The following is a 12,071-nucleotide window of genomic DNA, read 5'->3' on the forward strand; positions in this document are numbered from 1 at the left end:
GGTAGAGAGGTATGGAACACTGGTCTCCAGCAGGGAAACACATTTGTGAATGGAGCCAGCTTTATTAATACTGAACAACGGCTCAGCACAACATTGTATTTCAATGTGTCAGTATGTTTTGAATAGACACCAGGTATTCTAATAACAAGATTGTTTCATTCTATAAGAATAGCATTAGGCTCATCACCTCCATCTGTTTGAAGTCACAGACAGCCTGTACAGGCACTATGCCCTTGACTGGTGTAGCAGGATTACGTGGCTTTAGCTGGACAATGGTCTTGGCCCTCCGGTTCAGCCCATCCAAGTGGGCCTTAAAGTCTTTCAACTGCTCCTTCTCATCCTACAATGTAAACAGAACAGGCATATTGAATAAAGCAGACAATGACAAGGTAGTGTGTAATGTTATTGAAGTTTGAGTTCCTGGATTTCATACAAAATTCTACGAAGTAGGTCAACCTACAGCTGCGTCCTGTAACAAGTCCTCGAGTCGTGTGACAGTAATATTTCGGTCGCATGTGTATTTCTTTTTCATTGTCTCCTGCATTTTCTTAATCTTCTCCTTTGCCTCATTTACATCTGAGAAAAACTAGGAAAGGATAGAAAAGGAGGGGTAAAAACCATTGTAAATGTTTTTAGGAAGCATTTGTTTATGCTTAATGGACAATGTGAGGGGAATACAACAAGCTGGCATACTTGGAAGTAAGCAGTGTTCTCTTTCAGGTGGGACTCAATGCAACAGCAAAGCTGCAGGATCCAGCTCCATTGGGTCTGCAGCGCAGCACTAAAGGCCTTTGGGAAGAGAGAGATCAGTGTGAGACATTCTGTGTAGGGATGGGTTAAAATAATCGATTCTCCGATCTTTTAAAATCTATCTTTGAGTGATCTGATATCGATTAATAAAATCCCCAAATCAATCATTTAATATATGCCTTTTCAAGTGGATGCATGAAGCTTTAACCCTGTTAACGAGATCTCGTTGAACATGCTAAGCTAGGCTGAGAATAGTCAACATGGCGGAAGTTGCACCACTGAAGGCATCGCCAGGCCTAAAGGCAGATGTCTGAATAAATTTCGGATTTAAAAACTATGACGACAGAGAATAACTGGACAAAAGCAAAGCCACATGTAGAGCCCTGTAATTTCTAATTGCGGAATCCAGACATAAACACGGAATTCAGACAAACACTGTATTGACTTTGATGCTAAATTGTGATGCGCCGCCATAGAAAAACTCAATATTTTACCAAGCTGAGCACAGTTTACATTCACACAGTTTACTATCGTATGAGCATCAGAGCAGAGCAACATTCTAGTGATTCTGAATCACTAAAGTCAACTGAATCTTTCAGTACACTTCTTTGAAAGGATTCAGATAATTTGAATCACTGATTCATTTAATTAATGTTTTTGTCCAAGCTCTTAATTCAATCTCTATATCATGGTGGGATCTTGTTGTTCACTATAATAGCACTCTGTTTAATAACTCACATTCATATATAATTGTATTGAATGGTATTATATTTTTTTCTACTTTAGTTGTTAATCTCTATGGTAACCCATTCCAATATCTTTGATTCAGGGTTCCCCATAATATGGTAGAGTCCTGAAGTCCACCTGCACCTGTCACTGTGCTGCTCCCCCTCCCTTCCAGTGAAAAAACTGGGCGTCTGTACACAATATTCTTAGTAAGCAGTGGAGCAGTAATAAACTAAGATAGCAGTAATGAAATAATATATTACAGCAAAAGTTTACCAAATACACAATTTTATAAACTTGCATTAGCAGCAGCCAATTTTTATAGTTAAGATGTCTGAAATTGTCTACTAGCTAATGTAAGGCATTCTTGAATAGTATTGGTGAAGTAAGTTTACTAGCAAATTTGCAGATAAAGTAGCTTGTAGCTAGTAGCCATCATTGTCTGATAGCTACAGATGTCGTTCATTTAATTACAGCGTTTTCTTACCCCGGTAAGATCAGGTAGATTGCGTCGGTAGATTGTGTCAAACTGTGATTGCACTATTCCAAACAAATGGGGGAGCTAGAATGCTGAAAATGCTATTCGTTCTCGAAAACCGTTTTCTAAACGACAATGTTCACAATGTTTTCCTAAAATAACAGGTTTTAACGAATTTAAAAGCAAAATGTTTCTACTTGCAACTTCATCTCTGATAGAATTATGAAATGTTTTAATAAAGTACACCAATAGCCTACACAGTAACAAAGACTATTTGTTTAAACCAAGCGTGCCGCACAAGCCCTGAAAAGTGAAGCCAAAACGTCTCGATTGCCCCCTGGTGAGTGGTCCCAGTATAGGTCATAAACCCCGCCCTCCCCATGTTATTCAATGGGACGCGAGACCAACTAAACAATTCAATTACCCTTCAATTATCCTTTTTCCGAAGCTGGTTTCTGTCATTTACTGTAGTTTGTATCACGCTAATGTAAATTCAAGAGTTTGTTTTTAAAATAAGTTGGTTTTTAGTTAGTTATTTAATGCTCTAAAAACGGTGGTGTGACGTCGTGATTCACAGCTGTGATTGATAGCTATCTGAGCCGAGGAGCCACTGAATCTTCGGAGGACTGAGGAGATTGGAACTTTACATTTAATCTCTAAATTTCTATAATTGATATAATTTCACACGGACATAATGGGTTGTTCTGCAGTACATTGTGCTAACCGATCTGGCATTTACATTCTATCTTTGAATTTTTTTCGGTAAGTTAAATTTTGTGCTATTTAATTAGTAAATAAATGTAATGGGCTAGCTAACGTTAGCTAAAAGACAACAAGCCTCGTTAATAGCCATGTTAATAGCTAGCATGTGATCGTTAGCTAGAAGTTACCAATTATTTTTGTATTAGGCCTATTCTAAATTAAGGTTAAACATGATGTAAGTTAGGCTATAACATATCGTCTAGGTTTAACAAGCAAAGGTTGTACTGTACTTGGACTTGCGATTGATTACGGTATGCGCATTCTGCGAGGGAGAGTGAGGGCGGGGCACAGGGGTGGGGCCGTTGATTTCGCGGCTTTACGGCTTTACTTCCTTCTCGCTACTGCGCATAACTACTGCGCAGAACTGGTCCCAAGATCGCTATCTGCGCAGACACAAGTCCAAGATGTCAGCGCCGTATCAGGACACTGGTGGCTTCATTTTTCACCAATGGAAAAGAGCGAAAGGGCGTCATCCATTTTATATACAGTCTATGGTTTAAACATTTGAATTATCTTAAGAAATAATAAAATACAAAGCAGAACTATTTGTTATGAACATAGTTTTGAAGTACAGCATGGTAGAAAAACACATCTTATGACAATTGGCGAAAAGGCTGTCAGAGTTTACTCTATTGTAATTAATAGACAAAAGCGTCAGTCACTTATGCATCAACTCATTTGTTTTATCAAATCAGCCAATATGGCCGTTAAAATTCCTGAATTCCAGCCGTATAGAATAGCTACCAAACATTTGTTTTAAATAGCCATACTGTATAATAGCCTACATTTAAACACTAATTCTATGATCCAAATGTTTTTTATCCAAATTAGTCAGCACCGAGTCTCCCCTGGGTGTTGGGCGGGTACTAAGCCCGGAATGTATTGTGATTCTAGCTATGCCTCTGGTCAAGGATATCGTTTTCATTTTGTTTCACTAATAATTAATTAATGTAATATCTTTGATGAATTACATAGGATGCTGGATCATCATCATGGTTCTATAAAATATTTATTATTCAGACAGATTGTATATTTCATATTTTGTTTATCTCCTAAAAAAAGGAATTTCATGAATAAGATTGCAATACTAAGTTTAGAGGTAAAACTGATCAACATGTGATCAACTATGTCATCAACATTACACTTCATACTCATTGTTAAGTTAATACACAGGGATCGTCATCCTTTATCAGGGGGTATCACCCATTAAGAGTGATTTGCGTCTGCCCGGGTACTCTCTGGCCACCTGGCTGTCGCAATTATTACATTGCCTGTCCTAAATAATTTGAGCCACATCGCAATTATTTTTATAGACAACAATATTTTTGCACAATGTTTTGAATGTTTCCAATCTGAATAGCAGATTTTATATTTTTTTCTCATGTGTCTAATAGTTCATTTTAATCATAATATAGTGTCCCATTTTACCTAACAAAATGTCCCATTCAAAAAAAGAATAGCCTACATATAAGGATTATTTCTAAGAACACAGGCAATAATACTTTCATTTGTTTATTTCCTATATTTATTTCGTTAACTTAATCGTTGTAATCAACCGCTATATTTCCAGTCAAATAATTATATTTCGGTTTAAATAATTACAATTAATGAAAAGGAAGTGATTTACGTGTGTAGACCTAGAACATGGAATCAAACACAGCAACATAGCAATCCATAAACAGAGTTATAGTAGACAATATTCCTCTGAATGTTTTATTCTGGCCATATACACTCACCTAAAGGATAATTAGGGACACCATACTAATACTGTGTTTGACCCCCTTTTGCCTTCAGAACTGCCTTAATTCAACGTGGCATTGATTCAACAAGGTGCTGAAAGCATTCTTTAGAAATGTTGGCCCATATTGATAGGATAGCATCTTGCAGTTGATTGAGATTTGTGGGATGCACATCCAGGGCACGAAGCTCCCGTTCCACCACATCCCAAAGATGCTCTATAGGGTTGAGATCTGGTGACTGTGGGGCCAATTTCAGTACAGTGAACTCATTGTCATGTTCAAGAAACCAATTTGAAATGATTCGAGCTTTGTGACATGGTGCATTATCCTGCTGGAAGTAGCCATCAGAGGATGGGTACCTGGTGGTCATAAAGGGATGGACATGGTCAGAAACAATGCTCAGGTAGGCCGTGGCATTTAAACAATGCCCAATTGGCACTAAGGGGCCTAAAGTGTGCCAAGAAAACATCCCCCACACCATTACACCACCACCAGCCTGCACAGTGGTAACAAGGCATGATGGATCCATGTTCTCATTCTGTTTACGCCAAATTCTGACTCTACCATCTGAATGTCTCAACAGAAATCGAGACTCATCAGACCAGGCAACATTCTTCCAGTCTTCAACTGTCCAATTTTGGTGGGCTCGTGCAAATTGTAGCCTCTTTTCCTATTTGTAGTGGAGATGAATGGTACCCGGTGGGGTCTTCTGCTGTTGTAGCCCATCCGCCTCAAGGTTGTGCGTGTTGTGGCTTCACAAATGCTTTGCTGCATACCTCGGTTGTAACAAGTGGTTATTTCAGTCAAAGATGCTCTTCTATCAGCTTGAATCAGTCGGCCCATTCTCCTCTGACCTCTAGCATCAACAAGGCATTTTCGCCCACAGGACTGCCGCATACTGGATGTTTTTCCCTTTTCACACCATTCTTTGTAAACCCTAGAAATGGTTGTGCGTGAAAATCCCAGTAACTGAGCAGATTGTGAAATACTCAGACCGGCCCGTCTGGCACCAACAACCATGCCACGCTCAAAATTGCTTAAATCACCTTTCTTTCCCATTCTGACATTCAGTTTGGAGTTCAGGAGATTGTCTTGACCAGGACCACACCCTTAAATGCATTGAAGCAACTGCCATGTGATTGGTTGATAATATGATTGCATTAATGAGAAATTGAACAGGTGTTCCTAATAATCCTTTAGGTGAGTGTAAGTACAGATGCAGGCTTGAATAACAGCAGTTTCAGGTGGGTGTCGACGTTCTCACAGATGCCTCCTGGTGGCCATTCTTATTTTTTATTTTATGTTTTTGTCCATGCAGCACCGCACTGCAACTTGCCGTGGTATACCGGGGCATTCCTCGACGCGGCCTGCCCCCTTGGCGCTGGAACTAAACAAGCGACATCTGTAGCTAGCAAAGGGGCATTGAACAATGGCTTGCTATGGATAATTCCATTGTTAATTTCATTTGTGGAGAAAGTTAATGTTTATCTACAGTAATTGTAAATTAGACATCTCTGGATATCTCTATAACATCCACAAAATGGGATGCGTTGTCATATGTGATAAACAGTAAATTTGTTAGTACATTGAATTGCTACTCTATTTATATCCTCAGTATATTCAGTGTTTGTGTACTTCAAGCAATATAAGGCATTCGTTTTCAGGATGCACTGATTTAATGCTTCCGCATCTGGCAGAATAATATAAACAATGTCTCAAAGTAAAATACTGCATTTTTTCCCTGAATGATTAAGTTGCATAATAGTTAGGGAATTACCAACACTCAGAGATTTTGCACACTGGAAAAACTCGTACCAAACTTTGAACCCAAACATCAAAGTGTAGAACGTATAGGGTGACCAGGTGTCCCGTTTTTCAGTTTGTTTTCAGTTGTCCCGAGTTATTCAGAAACAAATCATGTTTTGTACCGTATTTTCTCTGGGTACTTTTTTTAATTGATCCGACCTACTGCCCATTCGAATTTGACAAGTAGGCCAGCTATTTCTAGAATAATATACACCAGTGTATATTATTCTAGAAATAACTGGCCTACTTGTTCAAGCTTTGTATTGGTTTAAAATTTTTTATTGATTTATTAATAATCAATAGAAACACTTTTAATTCAGTATTTCCTCAATATCCTTTTCAATAAAAGTGATAAGAACTCCAAACCTGGTGTATATTATTCTAGAAATAGGTGGTCTACTTGTTCAAGCTTTGTTTTTGTGGAAAAACACTTTTTTGATTTATTAATAATCAATAAATCAATGGCCCCATCTATAATTTGGCATTTCTTCAATATCTTTTTCAATTACTGTCATAGGAACTTCAAACCTGATGTGTGATACTGATAATAGCTGGCCTACTTGTTCAAGCTTTGCTTTGGTGGAAAAGCTCTTTATTGATTTAATACTAATCAAAAAATCAATGGCCCCATCTATAATTTGGCAATTCTTCAATATCTTTTTCAACGATTGTCATAGAAACTTCAAACCTGTTGTCTATTATTTTATAAGAGCTGGCCTACTTTTTCAACCTGATGTGTGTTATTCTGATAATAGCTGGCCTTCAAGCTTTGTTTAGGTTGAAAAACTAAGCTATTTCTAGAATAATATACATAAGGTTTGAAGTTCCTATGACAATCATTGAAAAAGATATTGAAGAAATACTGAAATAAAAGTTTTTCCAATGATTTATTGAGTAGTGCTCCCAGGCTCTGGAACTCACTGCCACAATCCATCCTTGACTCTGACTCTCTTAACACCTTCCGCCTCCGCCTTAAGCCATTTCTGTTTAAACAAGCCTTCCCATAGCCCCTTTGTTGTTGTATATTTTATTTCTCAGTGTTCTTTGTTTTTGTAAAGCGTCTTTGGGTCATTGAAAAGCGCTATATAAATCCCATGTATTATTATTATTATTAGTGATAAATCAATAAAGATCTTTTTGACATTACGGTATATTATTATACCACATTTTATTTCCAATGTGGTATAATATTTGGCATGGAATGATGTTGATGAGAGTCCATAATGATACTATATTCGTCTTCTGACATTTCGGCAATTACCTGGTTTACTCTATTACCTCGGTCCCTAAATGTGGAAGGGAGCCATAACGGAGGAACGAATGTGAATGTCTGTTGAATCTCGAATATAAAACTGATTTCACCTCGGTACAAAACCATAACAAAAGCACTTGAAAAGTAAACGTTACCTGTCGGATCCCGTGGGTGATTTGGATAGGAGGTTCTGTGATTCTCTTGCGCAAAAGTGATTTACTGGTTGAACTAATTTTCTAGAGTAGTGATTCAGTACATCTAGGTCACTGAAAATATATGTTCAAAAATCTCATTCATGATTCGCACATTACTACAACATCCTGCACTCGATGTTCAGAGTATCAAACTAGCGAGTGAGGTCAGAGAAAGGTAACTGTCTGTGTGCATGCACACGTTTGTGTTGAACTCTCTGTAAGTGGCTGTTACATTGATATAAAGAAGGTAGCCTACCCATCGTCTGAGACACAATTAACCAAAGGTAGCTAGCTAACTGTCACAACTCGATAGCTACAATCGGGTACAAGTGATTAGCGTCAAGCAGGCAACATTAGAATTTCGGCAGCTACAATAAGACTGGATTTCGTATTTTGCCTTCAGAATAAAAGTTTGTGGTGAAACGTTATACATTCTGCAGCAACAATAGGACTTCATGTTATCTTATTGTGCCTTCATAATAAAAGTCTGCGGTGTATATATAGTGTGTATTCAGTACATTTTCCAAGGAGAAACTATGTGGGAAACATATAAACAAAACAAAATTACTTTTTCAATATTACTTTACGGGCCTGGGAGGAGTTCGGTGAGGCCATGGAGAAGGACTATCGGCTGGCCTCGAAGAGATTCTGGCAAACCGTCCGGCGCCTCAGGAGAGGGAAACAGTGCCCTACCAACGCTGTTTACAGTAGAGGTGGCCAGCTGTTGACCTCAACTGGGGATGTCGTCGGGCGGTGGAAGGAGTACTTCGAGGATCTCCTCAATCCCGCCGTCACATCTTCCATTGAGGAAGCAGAGGATGAGGGCTCAGAGGTGGACTCGTCCATCACCCGGGCTGAAGTCACCGAGGTGGTCAAGAAACTCCTCGGTGGCAAGGCACCGGGGGTGGATGAGATCCGCCCTGAGTACCTCAAGTCTCTGGATGTTGTGGGGCTGTCTTGGTTGACACGCCTGTGCAACATCGCGTGGCGGTCGGGGACAGTGCCTTTGGGATGGCAGACCGGGGTGGTGGTCCCTCTTTTTAAGAAGGGGGACCGGAGGGTGTGTTCCAACTACAGGGGGATCACACTTCTCAGCCTCCCCGGGAAAGTCTATGCCAGGGTTCTGGAGAGGAGAATACGGCCGATAGTAGAACCTCGGATTCAGGAGGAACAGTGTGGTTTTCGTCCGGGCCGTGGAACACTGGACCAGCTCTATACCCTCTACGGGGTGTTGGAGGGTTCATGGGAGTTTGCCCAACCAATCCACATGTGTTTTGTGGATTTGGAGAAGGCATTCGACTGTGTCCCTCGCGGCATCCTGTGGAGAGTGCTTCGGGAATATGGGGTCCTGGGTCCTTTGCTAAGGGCTGTCAGGTCCCTGTACGACCGAAGCAGGAGCTTGGTCCGCATTGCCGGCAGTAAGTCAGACTTGTTCCCAGTGCATGTTGGACTCCGGCAGGGCTGCCCTTTGTCACCGGTTCTGTTCATAATTTTTATGGACAGAATTTCTAGGCGCAGCCAGGGGCCGGAGGGTGTCAGGTTTGGGGACCACACGATTTCGTCTCTGCTCTTTGCGGATGATGTTGTCGTGTTGGCCTCTTCAAACCAGGACCTTCAGCATGCGCTGGGACGGTTTGCAGCCGAGTGTGAAGCGGTGGGGATGAGAATCAGTACCTCCAAATCTGAGGCCATGGTCCTCAGTCGGAAAAGGGTGGCTTGCTCACTTCAGGTTGGTGGAGAGTGCCTGCCTCAAGTGGAGGAGTTTAAGTATCTAGGGGTCTTGTTCACGAGTGAGGGAAGGATGGAACGGGAGATTGACAGACGGATCGGTGCAGCTTCTGCAGTAATGCGGTCGATGTATCGGTCTGTCGTGGTGAAGAAAGAGCTGAGCCGCAAGGCGAAGCTCTTGATTTACCGGTCAATCTACGTTCCTACTCTCACCTATGGTCATGAGCTTTGGGTCATGACCGAAAGGACAAGATCCCGGATACAGGCGGCCGAAATGAGCTTTCTCCGCAGGGTGGCTGGGCGTTCCCTTAGAGATAGGGTGAGAAGCTCGGTCACCCGGGAGGAGCTCGGAGTAGAGCCGCTGCTCCTCCACATCGAGAGGGGTCAGCTGAGGTGGCTTGGGCATCTGTTTCGGATGCCTCCGGAACGCCTTCCAGGGAAGGTGTTCCGGTCCCGTCCCACCGGGAGGAGACCCCGGGGAAGACCTAGGACACGCTGGAGGGACTATGTCTCCCGGCTGGCCTGGGAACGCCTCGGTGTCCCCCCGGAAGAGCTGGAGGAAGTGTCTGGGGAGAGGGAAGTCTGGGCATCCCTGCTTAGACTGCTGCCCCCGCGACCCGGCCCCGGATGAAGCGGAAGAAGATGATGATGATGATGATGAATATTACTTTACATCAGATAAAGAATATATGGTAGAGCACATTGAGAAATGTTTAGAGAACATAACCAACGTAAAAAAAAAAAATCCTATTTTGATGTTATTATTGGTGTTATTGTTAATCTGCTTGTGTGCATTACCTTTGGAGAGGGATTGTGTTATGAAAGAAAGGACATTATATTGTCCCTCGCCACTGTAATGTACAAGTGATTCTTTTCTGGCGGAAAAATTATTCAGTGCCGCAGTGAATGTATTGTATGAAATACTTTGAAAAGTTTGAAAATATGAGCTTCTCCTCTTAAAATGAAATGTAATTGAATTTACTAGTTGCACTGTAGTGTACCTACTCTGAAAGCATTATTTAAATTAAACTTAAGAATGTCTTTACTTTTTGTTGTTTGTTTTATAAAAACAGTCATGGAATTGGCCAAAAGAAGGGCCCTACATATGTAAGATATGCAAAATGTGGGGTGAAATATTGTGGAAATACCACAAATCTCCAAACCATTTCATGAGACATCACCCAGATATCAACCATTTCACGAGACATCAAAAATGTCAGATCCGAAGTCATTTGGCAAGTACCTTTTTGGGGTCAATTCTTAATGTAAACATTAACCTGGTGCATTATAAAAAATATCCAAGGGTTGCTTCTTGCTTGTACAATTTACAACATAAGTTGTCTGAGAATCTATTTTATATCCAAGCACATTTGGTATTGTAACTGAAATATCCCTAACCTAATAGATATCGAATCAGTAATCGAATCGGGAGCTTGTGATTCAGAATCAAATAGATTTTGGAAATCTGTGGTGATACCCAGCCCTAATCCTGTGGCCTCCTTTTTTGCCAGACTGCTTATGCTGAGCCGGCCTGAAAGAAAAGAAAAGAAAAGACAGACTACCCCTTGTTAAATAGCTTAGTGGTTAGAGACGCGGGCTCCAGAACAATAGGTCCCGTGTTCGCCTCCCGTAACAGTCAAAACGCATACCTGAGGTTCAGGACAGACAAAAACTTCGCTGGTTACAACCCTATGTAGCTATGTAATAGGAAGCCTAAATAGGAATAGGAAGTCCGTTATCGTCACCTATATTGATACAGTAGTTCTTTTATCAGTGTCATTCACGAATGGCTAATAAGCTTTTAAAATGGCCAGTGGCAAAAGTCATACAGTCATACATATTATTTGTGGTGGAGGTAAACTTAATAAGAAACATTACTCAGTTTAACACAATAGTTAATGGTGTCTAACGAAATATTCAAACTTGGCGTAATGTTAATAAGTGACAAAATTATATAATGCCAATAGGCTATACTGACACCCAGCACGTGTACAGGTCTGTGGGATAGTGGCTAACGACACAGCCTTTCACGTGGGCCACCCAGGTTTGATTCTCGAGAGGGCAGCCACGATCAACACATTCTTTTGCGGGTCGGCTGAACTAGGCTTGCCTGGTTTCTTGTTCATATTCATATCCTTTTAGACATAAAAAGCAAAGTAGAAGAAAATCCCTGATAAATATCAGTAATGTGAGTCGTATTTTATTAGTCTGTTTGTAAACAAGATTCAGCAACTGAAGTATTTTCAGTTCCATTGAAATAGTTAATACTGTTCAAGAATTGTCAAAACAATATTAATTCCATTCTCACCTCTATAGTCTTTTTGGCAGGATGTCCTTCCTTCAGCAGTTTGTCTCCTTGAACCTGAACACTGTTGACTCTCTTCTCCCTTTGCTCCAGTTCTTTCATCAACCCCTGAAACAAATCAACATAAACTGCATTTTAGCCGAACGAAGGGTATAATTACCTAATTGCATTCAAAATTATAATCAAATGCTAATACATAATGTCACACATTATTGGTTTGAGAACAGGCCCACTGTATTCTAGCATACACTCTCCCCTCTCCACCTACTGTATATTTCCTCACTGCCATATCTAATAGAAAATATATAATAAATACACAAAATAATAAAAG

General features: G+C 40.6%; 1 protein-coding gene across 5 annotated transcripts in view; it reads right to left on the minus strand.

Annotated features, from left to right (window-relative positions):
• The window catches only part of pleca (plectin a), a 191,495-nt gene that overhangs the window by 33,022 nt on the left and 146,402 nt on the right, over positions 1-12,071 (minus strand). For all 5 annotated transcript variants that reach the window (XM_010905052.5, XM_010905048.5, XM_010905050.5 and 2 more), the window contains 4 exons: positions 11,744-11,848; positions 694-789; positions 461-586; positions 188-340 (listed from right to left, as the gene is read on the minus strand). In XM_010905052.5, coding sequence (XP_010903354.4) covers positions 188-340; positions 461-586; positions 694-789; positions 11,744-11,848 — 480 coding nt within the window. The remainder of the gene's footprint in view (positions 1-187; positions 341-460; positions 587-693; positions 790-11,743; positions 11,849-12,071) is intronic.

Source organism: Esox lucius, chromosome 10 (genome assembly GCF_011004845.1).
Source record: "Esox lucius isolate fEsoLuc1 chromosome 10, fEsoLuc1.pri, whole genome shotgun sequence".
Classification (NCBI taxonomy): Eukaryota; Metazoa; Chordata; class Actinopteri; order Esociformes; family Esocidae; genus Esox; species Esox lucius.